Genomic DNA, 18,876 nt, shown 5'->3' with positions numbered 1-18,876 from the left:
TGAGTTGCGTGTGTCAGGTGGTGCTAGTTTGCAGGAGAGAGATAGGGTGCAAAACACTTGGAAATGTAACCAATATCCTTAGGGAGACACATACATTTGCAAACAACATGTGCTACTTTTTATGGTGAATGTCAAAGGTCATTATAGTAAATGGAGCAACACTAGTCTATTTAACCAAGAGTGAGGCTTTTTTGGAATAGGGAACCCCACAAACTTATCACTTCTAGGGGCACCTGATAGGGAAGGCTGAGGGAGATTGAATGTTTTGCCAAGGATCAGACACTTTGGTTATGTGATGAAACTGGAATTTGAGACTGGTTTCAAATGTAGATATTAGATCACATTTCTTCCCAGCTCAAGTCGGTACATATATGTGTTATTGTTTGGATTTAAAAACCTAAAGCAATGCTCCAGTTTGTACCGATGACTGTAAAGTGCAAAAGTCACACGATAAACCAACTTGACAATGGGTGCATCAATGTGGAAACACGTTGATCAAAAAGAGTATTGGGGTAATTTGTTTTGAATCCTAAATTACATAGAGGACCCCTTTTTGCAATTTTGGGCAAATGGGCCTTTTTTTCATTTTAATTATTTCCATCCCATAGTTGAAAATCAAATATTAAAACACAGTCATTGGGATTAAGGATTCACTAAATGCAAACTAAAAAAAGAATGTTGTACCCGTACTTAAAATATAATGTTTGTGCTCATGTTTCCCACAACGCGCCGAGTTTTCAGTAACGTCTCCTTTCCTTGCATCTATCCTCACTGGTGTGGTTTTACAGTGCCGGTACTGTGCTATAACATTCACTCGTTTTGCTACTCGAAATCACAAAATCTAAGGAGTGCTGGCACGGAGCTCTCGTGCGGCTTTCTATTAAGAGACATCAGTGGCTAGAATGCACCCCCTAGAGTGCCAATCACACAGCTGGAAGCTCCGAGACACATCAAAGCAGCCCCAAACTCTGTGGTGCTAAAATTCACTGGTAATTGCCATGTGTTTTTAGGGGGCCCTGGGAAGATGAGGGAGCACGCCAGCTCTCCAGGCTGGATGTGAAACACACTTTCACACTCGTACCACGGAAGTCTGAGTACACAACTCCAGCTGTGCATTAGAATCCCCTAGCACATTGTTATCGCGGGCCTGCCAGCCTGGCAGGTGCCCCCTTACCCTCCAGTGAAACAGAGTCACGTTACAGCACTGGGGGTGGCTCCACACTGACCCCTCCAGGTGCACAGATGTAAGCGGTGAGACCTGTGAGTTCTGCCTGGATCACAGAATTAAGTATAGTACAATGCAGCAATGCTTTACTGGCATGCCCACACAGTACAAGCATTGCCAAAGCTGAAATGAGGTGAATCTCATTCACATAGAGTAATAGTGTCTGGTCTGGATGTATATTGTCTATAGATTGAGTCATTTCTCAATGTCTGCTGAGTGTCTGTCGGATACTCCTGGGTGGTAAGTGTTTTAATAGCAGCATGTCATGACATAAATCTTATGTTGTGACATGCTGCTGGGCATTCTGCTGCTTTTTCTACCAACTCATAATTTCCACCCAAGAGAATCTGTATTTTCTGTTTGTCTATTAGTTTTGAGTGTTATGTCATCTTCTCGGTGTCTTCCAAATAGCGCCTACTGGTGTCTTCGTATTTGGTGGAATGACGGAGATGGTGAGTTTCAGCTTAAATAAGTTTCATGTTGTACTGGCTACAATCTGTTCTTCCTCAGGCCCCCATGTTTTCCATGTCAGTCAGTTTCAAACTCTAGTCTGTCATCACTCACCTTGTATCTGGTCATTGTGTGTCTGTGTTGATGTTCTTAATGGGCAGTAAATACTCTGCCAGGTTGTAGCCTCTCTTCAGTAGTTTTGGGGTTGTGTCTATTTTGCTTCCTCAGTTTTTCCTTCAGTGTTTGCTTTCAAGTCTTAGGATCTAACATGTCTTCCTGTGAGATGTCTCCACTGCTACATGGATTGCATGTGTATGTCTAGTAGTAGGGGGTTCCTCCCCAGTGCTGCTCTGTGTGTGTTGTGTGTTTCTATGGATCCTAAGTTTCCATGTAAGAGAATTTACTGCATGTTGGAATCATACTTACGCAGAATCTGAGTCCACTCTGGAAAGGTTACATTCTATGGCATGGTAGGCCCCTAATCCTTTCTCAAACTCAGTCAAATGGCTTTTTGGAAGTCTGCAAAATAAGCAAGTATTTTTCCTTTGGAGGTTTTGAGGCTGTACTTGTCTTCTGGTGTCTAAGGTCCAGGGGACTAAGGCCCCGATACCCCTGATGGGAGCACAGTACCCCCTCCATGGATAAGTGCAGGTTCCATGAAACTTCTACGGTGGTGATTGGGTGAAGTATGAAAGCACATTAACGTCACATAACCTATATGGTCTGCTGTTCTGTATTCAGGGAGTCATCCTGTCTGACTCCTGTATAAATACTGCTCTCTGGGAGGGGTGTTTGTGTTATTTAGTGGAGGCAGCTGCAGAAGAGCTTATTTATTTTGCTCCATACTCAGATAGACTGCAATAGTTATTTGGGTGGAGGTGGTGACCACTTGTATGCACTGGTGGGGCTGCACCTCTGGCCCCCCCAGTGGGAAAGTGGCCACTAAATGGGAAATGGTTGAATAGTTTTGTTGGGGCCTCTTGTAGTGTTGCTCTGCTCAGGTTTAGCATCTGCCCCAATATGGAGTATATGCCAAGCATTGGTCTGTGATTCCCACTCTAGACCCTCCTCTCCAGTATTGATGCGCTCGGCTGAGCCCCAGACGTGTGTTGTGCTCCCATCATCTCCGCCAATAGGTACTGCCATTAGAACACCTGCTTAACTCAATTATGCGAAAGATTTCAATGTTCGATAAGGTTTGTTGTGGTTTATCACCGAATGTGCACATTCACTCTTTGACCTCTCTGCCGAGACTGCCACTAGCTGTGCCCAATGTAAAGGTGGCGTTCATGTGAGTAGTGAGTGCAAGAGACTGCATCACCCCATATAACCCATGCATCAATTCCCATAGCGGCAGGACTTCTGCCCTTGTGTACAGCGTCCATACATCACAATGAGAAGATCAAGACAACCTTATTATTGTAAATTTCTCTTTATTGAAATTCGTCATTTCTTAACAGTTTCACATTTCCCAAGTGTGTAAGACTTTCCTTCCTCTACAGGGAACAGGGAAGAATCACATGAGAGCAGCACAATGTCACAGACATGTCACACATCTGGGATAAGAGGATGAAGCGGGCATTCCTGGATCTGATGCAGAGAATGTCTCCATCACATGAACTAGATCCTGCATTTTATTCAATACCTGAATGAGCTCCTGGGATAATCCCAGCCCTACAGACATTGGAGCAGAAGCGGGACAGGCCCACTCTCAATCACTGAGATACACATCCCTGGCAGGGGGTCCCCCACACTGAACACCTTTACAAAAGATAACACACCATTGTATAACTTACATACCTGGTGCTAACATTGCTTCTATAATGAAGACTCGACACTGGTGATACTTGTTTCTCATTTTCATCCTTCAACAATGAATGATAAATGTTGAGAATACAGAATACATGTGCACATTGTCACATACATGTTCAGAGATAATTCACATATCTCCAACATACCAGAAACACACTTTGCCTTCACAGAAGGCAGGGATTTTGTGGTACATTTTCATTGAAAATACAAGATATCAAAACTGATATATGAACAAGGTCATGACCTCGAATAACTCAGATTATTAAAATAAGTGATCATTGTGTATATTATATATATTTAAGCTCTTTGAAACACATTGTGTATAGGCGCTCTATAAATAAACTATCATATATCATATCATACAATATGAATGTTAAAGGCATGCAGGTCTCCACCAAGATCCAAACACAAGACCTGAATATCACAAAGGAACGTGTTGCTCATCACTGCAAATAGACACAATAACAGTGCATTCACAGTGTGCAGTGTCCATGTCCTGGGGGTGTATTATTTGTATATTTGTGCATTGCACATTTCAATCAACTTCTTAAATTGAAGAAAACGTTATAAACTTCAGACCATGTAATTACACTTTAAGATTGCAGTGTATATAGATTATAACCTTATAAAAATGTGTTGATCAGCCTCTAAAGCAAAAATACTTTTCTGCACCTATTACCATCTTAAAACAATATCAAATTTACACTTTGTCCACCCTACAAGGATCTACTGACTCACACAATGTCCATCCTATGAGGATAAAATATTGCAGAGTGTCCATCCCACAGGGATATAACACACGTCCTCACTGCCCTCTTGGAATTGCAGTAAACTCGCCCCGGGCACAGCACAGCCGGGTACAGACATGAGAAGGAATATTCTCCACTCAGAGAGGCCCGAGGCCTCTGAACAAGTCCCAGGTTCCTCCAGTGTCAGAAGAAAAGTCCATGGCCGCAGCCCCGGCATTACCAGGGTCTCCACGGGACTCTGGGGCTGTCCTGGGCGGGCTCTTTAGTGCTGCTCGGGCAGGACGGAGGCCGAGAAGGACACACAGCCTCTGCTGCAGCCGCAGGTCTATGGAGGGCGCTCAGCAGCTTCACCTGGGTCTCCACGGGGGCTCCATGGAGGGAGAGGAAGTGCAGAGAGTCCTGGAGGCATCTGGAGTAACCTTCACTGGCAGCCATTGCTGAAAAGAAATGGAAGAAGGACATTAACGATTTGTCCATTTGACATTGTCTAAATGAATAGGATAACGTGTATTTTGAAGAACAAGGCATTAACACAAATGTAAAATAAAATGATTATTGCCTGGCTTGATCCCTTTCAACATTTTCCTTCCCTAAACAAAGAGAAAAGCTTGCTAAACTTTTCGGAAGCACTTAATAACAAGCAGCCATAATGTTTACAATACTGTTCCCAAACCGTGATTAGCATTTAACTTCTACAGGCAGTTCATTTATTATGCTCAAATCATGGAGTAAACCGCTTAGAACACGTTCACTGTTCATTTGGCTCATTTACGATTTTAGGGCACTAAACTTGCCTGGGTAAATGCTTAAGGCATTACGGAAGCAGTGTTTTTGCTTAATCAATGCTTTAAAATGTCTTTCCTTGTGAGTGGGATTTTCCTCAGGTGCGAGAAGGAACAAATGATTCTGGAAATGTGCGCGGGGACAGTGAGGCCAGAGCAGAGGCTTAAGGGATGAATGGAAAGTGGGAGAGGGGTGAAGCAGGGAAGCAAAAGGGGAGATAACCGGGTAAGGGGGAGGAGCAAAGCAAGCATGTGTGGAGAGAGGAAGGAACGTGAAGTGATGGATGGAAGGAGGGATAAGTGATAGCAGAGGGATGGAGGGAGACAAATGATGAAAGTGGGGAAGGATTCATAGTTTGGGAGTTGGAGGGGAAGAGAGACAGAGGCAAGAGGGTGGCGTTATAGGGGTTAGAAGCTCGATATCAAAGGATGTCAAGACACCTACGTCCCACAGTAGGGGGGGGGCAGTCTGTTCCGACTAAATACATTAAATAGAAGTTTAACTAGAGTAAAAAAACGTGCAAAACTAGGTTTCCTGAGGCACACAGCCACAGCTGCATCTTGAGATTGTTTCTCTAGGCCCAATATATGCACCGCCTCCCCCCCCCCCCCTTATACCCCTGCAATCTTACCCCTTCCCTTTCAGGCCTCTCACCTGGTGCTGCTGTCTGCACCCGCTGGGCCAGGGCTCTCACGGCCATTTCCAGGATATCCGCTTTCTCTGCTTTGGGCGGAAGCTCCTGGTCCCCAAACTCTCTCTGCAGTAACATCCTCAGCTGCTCGATGCTGCTGTTGATCCGCTCTCTCCTCATCTTCTCAACCGCCGGTTTCCTCAACTGCAGAAACAAAAAGCGCGCCTGTTACTAAATGCGTCACACGCGGAGCGATGGCTGATACGAATTTAACGTTAACGTAATATCTTGCAAATTACGCTGCATGTATAAAAATGTGGTTGCATGCATGTATGCATATATTTGCAGGTTTTATTTCAGCAAGTCATATAATCTATCGTTATTTTCCTGCCTCTTACCTTTCTAATGCCTCTCCCCTCGAGCTCCTGCCCATACTGTTCCAAGGTGCAGAAAGGCGCCATCCTGCCCAGCCTGGGGTGAAGGGCTGCTTCTCTGTAGTGAGGCCGCAGTGATCTGAAGAGCTCCCTCCCTCCAGCCCTATTTATCTCCCTCAGCTGCAGGGAAATGTGTGGGGCTGAGGCTGGGGAGAGGTTCCCACACTCAGCAGCCAATCAGAGAGCAGCAGGAACAATAGAAGTGTGTCCCATTACAGAGCGAGAGGCCGGGGAGCATCTGGGACCCGATACAATGCACCCGAGTGTGGGAAAGACCCGCCCCTCTAAAGGGATACGTGACAAGGCTTGTATCAGAGGGAGCCCCGGACACCTGCCACCAGATAAACACCGTGTGCCATAAACATAGGTGGAGGAAGTGTGTGGGGAGGGGGGGAGCAAATATACCCAGGAGCAGGGATGTGCCATACACTGATTGTGAACACCTGTTTATGCTCGAGGATATCAAAAGGATGTGGAAGTGTCAGACAGTTAATAATAAAACCCTTCTCACAAAACATCCAGACAATGCTTCCTTACAACTATTTGCTGTTTTACCCCCATAGGAGTTACACGTTTCTTTGTAAGAAATAGATGAAGACAATATACAGAAAATGGATCACACACACGCTTTAAGCATGTGAAGACACGTCTGCACGCGCGTAGGGCTGATTGTGCACTTTCTAGATATTGTTGCACGAATGGAACTCTGATATTCTGCACGTGCAGATCCTAGGTTTTACTGGAACGCAGCCGAATGACGCAGTTGCTCCTCACCTCACCCGGAAGTTCCGTCGTCCTATCAGGTACTCTGTGATGTCAAACGAGGAAAATGTAATTTCACATTTTCCCTCCTCAACTATACAATGACCTGTAACCCTACGGCCAGATACAGTTGCAACAGGTGTGCACAGCCCGTCAGCACTGCACAGGCCTCCATTAGCACCTGGGAATTGTCGTGACATGGACCCATACTGCGGAACCCAAGTGACGTCTCTCAGGCTCGGATATGGAGATATGACGCAATGTGCTGATTAATTTCCTGTGGGGGAGGGGCAGCTCCTAATCACGAGTGGATATTGTGCTTTGTGTCTTGTTTGGATTTCCAGAGGTTTTGGGGGGCGTTTGTCATATCACCAGGCTGCCCTGCTGTGTGGTGGCGAGGGCACCACTCGATTAACATGCCACGGACATGCTGAGAAGTGCTTCTAAAGGACATGGGAGTGCTTTGAAGAAGCGGACGGCTCTGAAAGTCACATTAATCCCTCCCTTTTGCCGGCGACGGCTGTGCAGATGGCGCCCCCACCAAGGGTGACTCAGAACTCCCCCACCTCTGGGCAAGGGGGCCCTGCTGTGGCACACTTCTATTGCAGCCTCTTTCAATAGGATGAATAGTCTGACAGTGTGGGAACCTCTGAGAGACTCCAGCTCCAGGCCCTGCTGCCAAAAGCATGGTCAATAGCAGGGGCGAGAGATGGGGGTGCAAAGGGGGCTCAGAAGACAACTTAATAGGGACTTCTGGGGATCACGCAATGACTCAGATGTGTACTACCATGTGCCCGGGGCACCTACATGTGACCTTGTTTTGCCACACAACAGTGATCTGAACGTGAAGAAGCATCATGTACCTGCTGACTATAAAACATTAATACAAACCCCCACACAAGCTAGTAATGCCATAATACCGCTGCCTAATTGTACCCCATAACATCACTAGCAAGAAGCAGATGCTGATGAAACCACTCACCGAAAACCTCACAAGTCACACTTGGCAGCCCTTCCTACTTTAAGCACTTCATGTTGCATGTTTGTTCCTTACTTGTAATTTGTTCACTTTATAAACGCAGGCCTACAAGTACCATAACACAATATAAAGTGAGCCTAAAGGCCAAGACCGGCTCAGCATTTCACACATGATATGGACAGCTTGACACTTTTATTAAATGTCCTATGGCCAAATGAACTTTTAAGAAATAAAGACGCAGCCCAGAAGAGGGTGTGTAATAAAGTCACCGGCTTTTAGTCATTGCTTCACATTGACTTGCAGCTTTTTACGATTAATAACGCGAATGGCAATTACAATGCCCCAAAAATGTAAACACGTTTTGTGCACTTACAAAGAAAACGTCATGGGCTAGAGAGTAATGCAAGTTGCTTCAGGATACAATGATACATTTTAAAGCCGTGCACCTGCCCTTCAATTAGAATTGTATATTAGGTAGAGTTCAATTATATTAATAATGGGACCCTGCTGCAGTAACCTAAGAGCAGCAGCCACTCACCAGGCGACCCTAATCAGGTAACACGTTACAAACAAACAAAAAAAAGGCTCTTGGGTACAATGCGCTGTGTCCTATTGAACATAGTACTCCAAACAAATAAAAACATTGAAATTTGATATTTTTATATTTATTAGAAAATGATTATGAACCATAAACACTTTTGAAAACTGGCTTCTCTGTCCGATCCAGGAACATAATTTCTATATTGTCTAAATGACAGTCCATTAACATTGTTTAAACAATTCTAAATGCCGACACAAACCCATTGGTGCACGTGCATTGTGTTTCCCCCCAAAGGGGGTTTTATCCCGGCTGGTACAAATTGTCAACAAATCATAATCGCAATGTTTACATTGTGCTTTTAATCTCTTCCCTGTTTCTTCACAACCCCTTCTCTTGAGTAGATACTTCACCACTGTCTTTTCAGACATCCTTTGGAGGTCTGTTCCACCCGGCTCACTTCTCCCACTTAAATACCCTTTGCGTATCTAGTATCTCCAACCGCGGGGTACATTGGTCTCTCCCGCTCTAATAGTGACAATCTTACTGAGTTATAAAGACGTGTTACGCCACGCCCTGTCATTAGAGATCAATGGGCCTCATTATGGGTTTGCCGCAATGTGTCATGAATATCAGGCTTATCACTCAATACGTTGGAGTCAGAAGAGTCTTTATCCAGAACCCACTCCTCCTCACCTGATTCTTCTGTGGCTCTCTCGTGTCTTCGCCCTCTTCTCCTTGATGACTACTTTTTAGAGAAGAGAAATGGTCTTCTGCGGTTAGAAGCCACCCTGTCCCCCTGGTAAAACAGGGAAGCAAGGGACTCCTTTCCCGAAGAAGCCGCAAGAGAGGAAAAAAGCGTGTGCTTAAAAAAACCTCTCCTGAGTGTTGAAGTCTTGATGCGGTGTAGGATTACCAGACAAGGATTTATTCCAGGTAAGTGGTTGATTCCGAAGGTGTAGTTGTTCCAGGTAGTGGAAGAAATCCGTGACGGCCGAGGATCACGTGAGGGTGGAGCCAGAGCCGAAAGTGGTGGTACCAGGGTCACCTCAAGAACGGAATGCCGGAAGAAGGAAGGCACGCCGGAAAAGAGGTAGAACGGCTGGAGTCGCCTGAAAAGGTAAGCAGAAGAAAAAATAGAAAAGAAGGAAGTAAGAAGTAAGAAACAGCAGACCCGAGAGAGGTCGGAATACAGAAGCCGAAAGTGAGGGCAGAGAGAGGAAAGAGGAAAAAACGGAGTCCAAGGAAGGTAGACAGGGACGCTACCAAATGCTACAAAAAAGGCGTTATGTAAGGGAACAGGGATGCACAAAGGAAGGAAAGGAAACTGGGCTGAGACCGGTAAGGCAGCACAAAGCATGCAAGCTGGAAGCAAGCCCGAACGGTGCGGAGCGTAACTGCAAAAAGTTGCACGCGCCAAACAGACCAAGGGGGCGTGGTTAAATAGCGAAACTAGGAAGAGGCCAGGAAAGAGACTAGAGCATAACAACAGGAAGTAGGAGATAACGTGGAACAATTCAATGGCGGCGCAATTGCCATTGGCTACCTAGACGCCAAGGGAAACTCCTTGTGAACGGCATGACAGTATGGAGAAAATTGCCACTAAAATTGCAGGTAATTCAGGCAACAGCACTTCTCCTGCACCGGTGCAGTGGCAAGTACAGGAATTCTGATTCGATATATACCACCTTCGCCAACAGTGCCCCTTTCCCCAGCAACTGTAACTGCGTGATCGGCCATCGATCGAGGCCTACTTACCTGAGCATGCCTTCTCATCAATGGCATCGCTTACTGAAGCCCCTTTGGGAAAGACGAGTTGTGAATAAGCCAGAACTTCCCTTTCTCCTTCTTTGGTACAATGCCCAAAGGGGAACAAAAAGATTTCCAGAACGGTTGCTGCACACAGTCCTCGTACTCCACCTCGCCCGTCACTATCTCTGGCTGCCATGGGGCGGATAACTGGTGCTCTGGAGTCTCAGGGACAGACAAACCTTGCACCAGAATCCGGAAAATACACGAAATTCAAACTACCAATAGCCCAGCAGCGTCAACATTTGGGTACTCATTCCCCAAGAGTGCACTAGGTCCACTTGCACCAGTGTGGGCATGCCCCCGTACCTCATGCAAGACCCTGCCCCCTGCTTATGCTCTTTTTCTTTTGTTGGTTTGATACAGTGGATCTCCGGTTGCCCAGCAACCCCACAGAAGGCACATGCATGTTTAAACTTGCAAGAGGACTTGGTGCAGGCTTTCTTACTGTAAGCCCAACAGGTCCCCTTCTTATCGCTTGGTTCTGAGCCGTTCCTCAAAGCGCTGCCCAGGCCCAACGAACCCCTGGCTCCCACATCTATTAGCATTTGTTTTAACCATAGTGCAGCTCAGCCATAAGTGAGGATGGGGAGTGACCTGTACAGCGAGCAAAGGAGCGATGAGAAGAGGGGAGATGGAGGGAGACTGATAGGCAGGCACTGAGAAGTGTGAGTTGGAGAGATAGAAGGAGAAAATGTAAGAAGAAGAAAGACTATTGACATAGGATGGAAAAGGCAAACTGTTCACTGCAGACCCCAGAACAAGATCCAGAGATGTGAATCCCATTTAATCATGCCTTAAGAATAAAAGGTATGTATCTTTTATTCATCATATATGCGTTTTTGATCTATACAACTGTACAACCCCACAGCAAAACAAAAGTACGAACAATAGTGTGATAACATCTGTCTGCCGATCTTCCCATCCCATCTGCTGTCGCCTTCTATTCCGTTCACTAACCTTTCACTTTAGACCCCTCTCAATTCCCATGTCCCACCACTCCCACGCAGTGCACGCACTCTCACCGTGTTTTCTCGGCCTGGCTGGGAGAATGAAGGATGACGCCTGCTCTCCTCTGCAAGGGCTGATCACTGTGGCCCCCAGCACTGGTTTAATCTCAGTGTCAGTGTGCTTCAGCAATGTCTCCCGACGTTTTTGCAGCATATTTCAATTGAGTTGCGTGTGTCAGGTAGTGCTAGTTTACAGGAGAGAGATAGGGTGCAAATAAACTTGGAAATGTAACCAATATCCTTAGGGAGGCACATACATTTGCAAACAACATGTGCTACTTTTTATGGTGAATATCAAAGGTCATTACAGTAAATGGAGCAACGCTAGTCTATTTAACCAAGAGTGAGGCTTTTGAGGCTTTTTTTGGAATAGGGTACCCCGCAAAATGATCGCTTCTAGGGGCACCTGACAGGGAAGGCTGAGGGAGATTGAATGTTTTGCCGAGGATCAGACACTTTGGTTATGTGATGAGACTGGAATTTGAGACTGGTCTTAAATGTAGATATTAGATCACATTTCTTCCCAGCTCAAGTCGGTACATATATGTGTTATTGTTTGGATTTTAAAACCTAAAGCAATGCTCCAGTTTGTACCGATGACTGTAAAGTGCAAAAGGCACTTGATAAACCAACTTGACAATGTGTGCATCAATGTGGAAACACGTTGATCAAAAAGAGTATGGGGTGATTTGTTTTGAATCCTAAATTACATAGAGGACTCCTTGTGTTTGCACTTTTGGGCAAATGGGCCTTTTTTCATTTTAATTATTTCCACCCCATAGTTGAATAAATCAAATAGTAAAACACAGTCATTGGGATTAAGGATTCAGTAAATGCAAACTAAAAAAGAATGCTGTACCTGTACTTAAAATATAATGTTTGTGCTCATGTTTCCCACAACTCGGGGAGTTTGCAGTAACGCCTCCTTTCCTTACATCTATCCTCACTCTTGTGATTTTACAGGACTGGCACTGTGTTATAACATTCACTCCTTTTGCTACTCGAAATCACAAAATCTAAGGAGCGCTGGCACGGAGCTCTCGTGTGGCTGTCTATTTAGAGACAGCAGCGACTAGAATGCACCCCCTAGAGTGCCAATCACACAGCTGGAAGCTCCGAGACAAATCAAAGCAGCCCTAAACTCTGTGGTGCTAAAATTCACTGGTAATTGAAATGTGTTTTTAGGGGGCCCTGGGAAGACAAGGGAGCGTGCCAGCACTCCCGGCTGGATGTGAAACACACTTTCACACTCGTACCACGGAAGTCTGAGTACACAACCCCAGCTGTGTATGGGAAACTCCTCGCACATTGTTATCACGGGCCTGACAGCCTGGCATGTGCCCCCTTACCCTCCAGTGAAACAGAGTCACGTTACAGAACTGGGGGTGGCTCCACACTGACCCCTCGAGGTGCACAGATGTAAGCGGTGAGACCTGTGTGGTCTGCCTGGATCACAGAATTAAGTATAGTACAATGCAGCAATGCTTTACTGGCATGACCACACAGAACAAGCATTGCCAAAGCTGAAATGAGGTGAATCTCATTCACATAGAGAGTAATAGTGTCTGGTCTGGATGTATATTGTCTATAGATTGAGTCATTTCTCAATGTCTGCTGAGTGTCTGTCGGATACTCCTGGGTGGTAAGTGTTTTAATAGCAGCATGTCATGACATAAATCTTATGTTGTGACATGCTGCTGGGCGTTCTGCTGCTTTTTCTACCAACTCATAATTTCCACCCAAGAGAATCTGTATTTTCTGTTTGTCTATTAGTTTTGAGTGTTATGTCATCTTCTCGGTGTCTTCCAAATAGCGCCTACTGGTGTCTTCGTATCTGGTGGAATGACGGAGATGGTGAGTTTCAGCTTAAATAAGTTTCATGTTGTACTGGCTACAATCTGTTCTTCCTCAGGCCCCCATGTTTTCCATGTCAGTCAGTTTCAAACTCTAGTCTGTCATCACTCACCTTGTATCTGGTCATTGTGTGTCTGTGTTGATGTTCTTAATGGGCAGTAAATACTCTGCCAGGTTGTAGCCTCTCTTCAGTAGTTTTGGGGTTGTGTCTATTTTGCTTCGTCAGTTTTTCCTTCAATGTTTGCTTTGAAGTCTTAGGATCTAACATGTCTTCCTGTGAGATGTCTCCACTGCTACATGGATTGCATATGTATGTCTAGTAGTAGGGGGTTCCTCCCCAGTGCTGCTCTGTGTGTGTTGTGTGTTTCTATGGATCCTAAGTTTCCATGTAAGAGAATTTACTGCATGTTGGAATCATACTTACGCAGAATCTGAGTCCACTCTGGAAAGGTTACATTCTATGGCAGGGTAGGCCCCTAATCCTTTCTCAAACTCAGTCAATTTCCTTCTTGGAAGTCTGCTAAATAAGCAAGTATTTTTCCTTTGGAGGTTTTGTGGCTGTACTTGTCTCCCGGTGTGTAAGGTCCAGGGGACTAAGGTCCTGATACCCCTGGTGGGAGCACAGTACCCCCTCCATGGATAAGTGCAGGTTCCATGAAACTTCTACGATGGTGATTGGGTGAAGTATGAAAGCACATTAACGTCACATAACCTATACGGTCTGCTGTTCTGTATTCAGGGAGCCATCCTGTCTGACTCCTGTATAAATACCTCTCTCTGGGAGGGGTGTTTGTGTTATTTAGTGGAGGCTGCTGCAGAAGAGCTTATTTATTTTGCTCCATACTCAGATAGACTGCAATAGTTATTTGGGTGGAGGTGGTGACCACTTTTATGCACTGGTGGGGCTGCACCTCTGGTCCCTCCCGTGGGACAGTGGCCACTCAATGGGAAATGGTTGAATAGTTTTGTTGGGGCCTCTTGTAGTTTTGCTGTGCTCAGGTTTAGGATCTGTCGTAATATATAGTATATGCCAAGCATTGGTCTGTGATTCCCACTCTAGACCCTCCTCTCCAGTATTGATGCACTCGGCTCAGCCCCAGATGTGTGTTGTGCTCCCATCATCTCCGCCAATGGGTACTGCCATTAGAACAGCTGCTTAACTCAATTATGTGAAAGATTTCAATGTTCGATAAGGTTTGTTGTGGTTAATCACCGAATGTGCACATTCACTCTTTGACCTCTGTGCCGAGACTGCCACCAGCTGTGCGCAATGTAAAGGTGGCGTTCATGTGAGTAGTGAGCTCAATAGACTGCATCGACCCATATAACCCATGTATCCAGTCCCATAGCGGCAGGATTTCTGCCACTGTGTACAGTGTGCATTTATCACAATGAAAAGATGAAGAAAACCTTATTATTGTAAATTTCTCTTTATTGAAATTCGTCATTTCTTAACAGTTTCACATTTCCAAAGTATGTAACACTTTCCTTCATAAATCGGGAACAGGGAAGAATGAGAGCAGCACAATGTCACAGACATGTCACACGTCTGGGATAAGAGGATGAAGCGGGCATTCCTGGATCTGATGCAGAGAATGTCGCCATCACATGAACTTAATCCTGCATTTCATTCAATACCTGAATGAGCTCCTGGGATAATCCCAGCCCTACAGACATTGGAGCAGAAGCGGGACAGGCCCACTCTCAGTCACTGAGATACACATCTCTGGCAGGGGGTCCCCCACACTGAACACCTTTACAAAAGATAACACACCATTGCATAATTTACACACCTGGTGCTAACATTGCTTCTATAACGAAGACTCGCCACTGGGGATAATGGTTTCTCATTTTCATCCTTCAACAATGAATGATAAACGTTGAGAATACAGAATACATGTGCACATTGTCACATACATGTTCAGAGATAATTCACATATCTCCAACATACCAGAAACACACTTTGCCTTCACAGAAGGCAGGGATGTTGTGGTACATTTTCATTGAAAATACAAGATATCAAACTGATATATGAACAAGGTCATGACCTCGAATAACTCAGATTATTAGAATAAGTGATCATCGTGTGTATTATACATATTTTAGCTCTTTGAAACACATTGTGTAGAGGCGCTCTATAAATAAACTATCATATATCATATCATACAATATGAATGTTAAAGGCATGCAGGTCTCCACCAAGATCCAAACACAAGACCTGAATATCACAAAGGAACGTGTTGCTCATCACTGCAAATAGACACAATAACAGTGCATTCACAGTGTGCAGTGTCCATGTCCTGGGGTATATTATATGTATATTTGTGCATTGCACATTTCAATGAACTTCTTAAATTGAAGAAAAGGTTATAAACTTCAGACCATGCAATGACACTTTAAGATTGCAGTGTATACAGATTATAACCTTATAAAAATGTGTTGATCAGCCTCTAAAGCAAAAATACTTTTCTGCACCTATTACCATCTTAAAACAATATCAAATGTACACTTTGTCCACCCTACAAGGATCTACTGACTCACACAATGTCCATCCTATGAGGATATAATATTGCAGTGTCCATCCCACAGGGATATGACACCCCTCCTCACTGCCCTCCTGGAAGGTCAGTAAACTCGCCCCGGGCACAGCACAGCCGGGTATAGACATGAGAAGGAATATTCTCCACTCAGAGAGGCCTGAGGCCTCTGAACAAGTCCCAGATTCCTCCAGTGTCAGAAGAAAAGTCCATGGCCGCAGCCCCGGCATTACCAGGGTCTCCACGGGGCACTGGGGGTGTCCAGCGCTGGCTCTTTAGTGCTGCTCGGGCAGGACGGAGGCCGAGAAGGACACACAGCCTCTGCTGCAGCTGCAGGTCTATGGAGGGCGTCCAGCAGCTTCACCTGGGTCTCCACGGGGGCTCCATGGAGGGAGAGGAAGTGCAGAGAGTCCTGGAGGCATCTGGAGTAACCTTCACTGGCAGCCACTGCTGAAAAGAAATGTAAGAAGGACATTAACGTTTTGTCCATTTGACATTGTCTAAATGAATAGGATAACGTGTATTTTGAAGAACAAGGCATTAACACAAATGTAAAATAAAATGATTATTGCCCGGCTTGATACTTTTCAACATTTTCATTCCCTAGACAAAGAGAAAAGCTTGCTAAACTTTTCGGAAGCACTTAATAACAAGCAGCCATAATGTTTACAATACTGTTCACAAACAGTGATTAGCATTTAACTTCTACAGGCAGTTCATTTATTATGCTCAAATCATGGAGTAAACCGCTTAGAACACGTTCACTGTTCATTTGGCTCATTTACAATTTTCGGGCACTAAACTTGCCTGGGTAAATGCTTAAGGCATTATGGAAGCAGTCACTTTGCGTAATCAATGCTTTAAAATGTCTTTCCTTGTGAGTGGGGTTTTCCTCAGGTGCGAGAAGGAACAAATGATTCTGGAAATGTGCGCGGGGACAGTGAGGCCAGAGCAGAGGCTTAAGGGATGAATGGAAAGTGGGGAAGGGGTGAAGCAGGGAAGCAAAAGGGGAGATGACCGGGTAAGGGGTAGCGGAGCAAAGCAAGCACGTGTGGATGGCGGAAGGAACGTGGAGTGATGGATGGAAGGAGGGATAAGAGATAGCAGAGGGATGGAGCAAGACAAATGATGAAAGTGGGGAACGAGTCATAGTTTGGGAGGTCGAGGGGAAGAGAGACAGAGGCAAGAGGGTGGCGTTATAGGGGTTAGAAGCTCGATATCAAAGGGTGTCAAGACACCTACGTCCCACAGTAGGGGGAGGGCAGTCTGTTCCGACTAAATACATTAAATAGAAGTTTAACTGGAGTAAAAAAGCGTGCAAAACTAGGTTTTCTGAAGCACACAACCACAGTTGCCTCTTGAGATTGTTTCACAAGGTCCCATATATGCATCCCCCACTCCTCTGCAATGCTACCCATTCCCTTTCCGGCCTCTCACCTGGTGCTGCTGTCTGCACGCGCTGGGCCAGGACTCTCACGGCCATTTCCAGGATATCCGCTTTCTCTGCTTTGGGCGGAAGCTCCTGGTCCCCAAACTCTCTCTGCAGTAACATCCTCAGCTGCTCAATGCTGCTGTTGATCCGCTCTCTCCTCATCTTCTCAACCGCCGGTTTCCTCAACTGCAGAAACAGAAAGCGCGCCTGTTACTGAATGCGTCACAAGCAGAGCGATGGCGGATACGAATTTAACGTTAACGTAATATCTTGCAAATTACGCTGCATGTATAAAAATGTGGTTGCATGCATGTATGCATATATTTGCAGATTCTATTTCAGCAGTCATATTATCTATCGTTATTTTCCTGCCTCTTACCTTTCTAATGCCTCTGCCCTCGAGCTCCTGCCCATACAGCTCCAAGGGGCAGAAAGGCGCCATCCTGCCCAGTCTGGGGTGAAGGGCTGCTTCTCTGTAGTGAGGCCGCAGTGATCTGAAGAGCCCCCTCCCTCCAGCCCTATGTATCCCCCTCAGCTGCAGGGAAATGTGTGGGGCTGTGGCTGAGGAGAGGTTCCCACACTCAGCAGCCAATCAGAGAGCAGCAGGAACAATAGAAGTGTGTCCCATTACAGGGCGAGAGGCAGGGGAGCATCTGGGACCCGACACAATGCACCCGAGTGTGGGAAAGACCCGCCCCTCTAAAGTGATAAGTAACCAGGCGTGTGTCAGTGCCCCCGGACACCTGCCACCAGATAAACACCATGTGCCTTAAACGTAGGTGGAGGAAGTGTGTGTGTGTGTGTGGGAGGGGCGAGGGATTCGGGAAATAATGTGGAATTTTTAGTATTGCAAATATAACCAGGCGCACGGATGTGCCATACACTGATTGTATGCACCTGTTTATGTTCGTGGATACCAAAAGAATGTTGGAGTGTCAGAAATTGTATAATAAAACCCTTCTCACAAAACATCCATACGATGTTTCCTTCCAACTATTTGCTCTTTTACCCCATAGAAATTAAACGTTTCCTTTTAAGAAATAGATTAAGACAATCTATAAAAAATGGGCCACACACACGCTTTAAGCATGTGAAGACATATGTCTGCACGCGCGTAGGGCTGATTGTGCACTTTCTAGATATTGTTGCACGAATGGAACTCTGATATTTGAGGTAAGCACGTGCAGATCCTAGGTTTTATTGGAAAGCAGCCGAATGACGCAGTTGCTCTTCACCTCACCCGGAAGTTCTGTCCTCCTATCAGGGACTCTGTGAATTCATTTCGCTTGTTCCAGCCTCAACTATACAATGACTTGTAACTCTACCGCCAGATGCAGTTGCAACAGGTGTGCACAGCCCGTGAGCACTGCACAGGCCTCCATTAGCACCTGGATATTGTGGTGACATCATGGACCCATACTGGGGAACCCAGGTGACGTCTCTCATGCTCGGATATGGAGATATGACGCAATGTGCTGATTAATTTCCTGTGGGGGAGGGGCTGCTCCCACTCACGAGGGGATAAGATGCCCCGCCCAACTTCCTAACCCACACCTAGATGACCCATGCTACCCACCAGACCCACTGTGCCCCATCTCTCCCTCCAGAAACACACCCATGTGCACCATCCCTCCGCCAAGATCCACACCAATGTGCCCGACCACCTCCCTCCAGAGCCACACCAATGTGCCCCCACCACCTCCCTCCAGAGCCACACCAAAATGCCCGTCCCACTTCCCAACCCACACCTAGATGACCCATGCCACCCTCCAGACACACTGTGCCCCATCTCTCCCTCCAGAAACACACCCATGTGCACCATCCCTCCACCCAGATCCACACAAATGTGCCCCCACCACCTCCCTCCAGAG

The 18,876-nt window shown here is 45.9% G+C and overlaps 2 protein-coding genes across 3 annotated transcripts; both read right to left on the bottom strand.

Moving 5' to 3' along the window:
• Window positions 1-3,088: 3,088 nt before the first annotated feature.
• On the bottom strand, window positions 3,089-6,191 carry LOC138472322 (transcription factor HES-5-like). Its single transcript, XM_069610446.1, has 3 exons — window positions 6,049-6,191; window positions 5,674-5,854; window positions 3,089-4,673 (listed from the first exon to the last, which is right to left on the bottom strand). The coding sequence occupies exons 1-3, from the start codon at window positions 6,109-6,111 to the stop codon at window positions 4,453-4,455; spliced, it is 465 nt and encodes a 154-aa protein (XP_069466547.1). The 5' UTR covers window positions 6,112-6,191; the 3' UTR covers window positions 3,089-4,452.
• Window positions 6,192-14,453: 8,262 nt separating this feature from the next.
• LOC138472321 (transcription factor HES-5-like) lies at window positions 14,454-17,505 on the bottom strand. 2 transcript variants are annotated; one of them, XM_069610444.1, is made up of 3 exons: window positions 17,385-17,505; window positions 17,011-17,191; window positions 14,454-16,023 (listed from the first exon to the last, which is right to left on the bottom strand). In XM_069610444.1, exons 1-3 carry the CDS (start codon window positions 17,445-17,447, stop codon window positions 15,803-15,805), a joined length of 465 nt encoding a protein of 154 aa, XP_069466545.1. In that variant the 5' UTR covers window positions 17,448-17,505; the 3' UTR covers window positions 14,454-15,802. The 2 variants fall into 2 exon arrangements, with proteins under 2 accessions (XP_069466545.1, XP_069466546.1); XM_069610445.1 differs by having other exon boundaries at window positions 14,454-16,020.
• Window positions 17,506-18,876: the final 1,371 nt, after the last annotated feature.

Source organism: Ambystoma mexicanum, chromosome 8, assembly GCF_040938575.1.
Source record: "Ambystoma mexicanum isolate Mex_15411 chromosome 8, UKY_AmexF1_1, whole genome shotgun sequence".
Classification (NCBI taxonomy): Eukaryota; Metazoa; Chordata; class Amphibia; order Caudata; family Ambystomatidae; genus Ambystoma; species Ambystoma mexicanum.
This window is presented reverse-complemented; position numbering and strand designations above follow the sequence as displayed.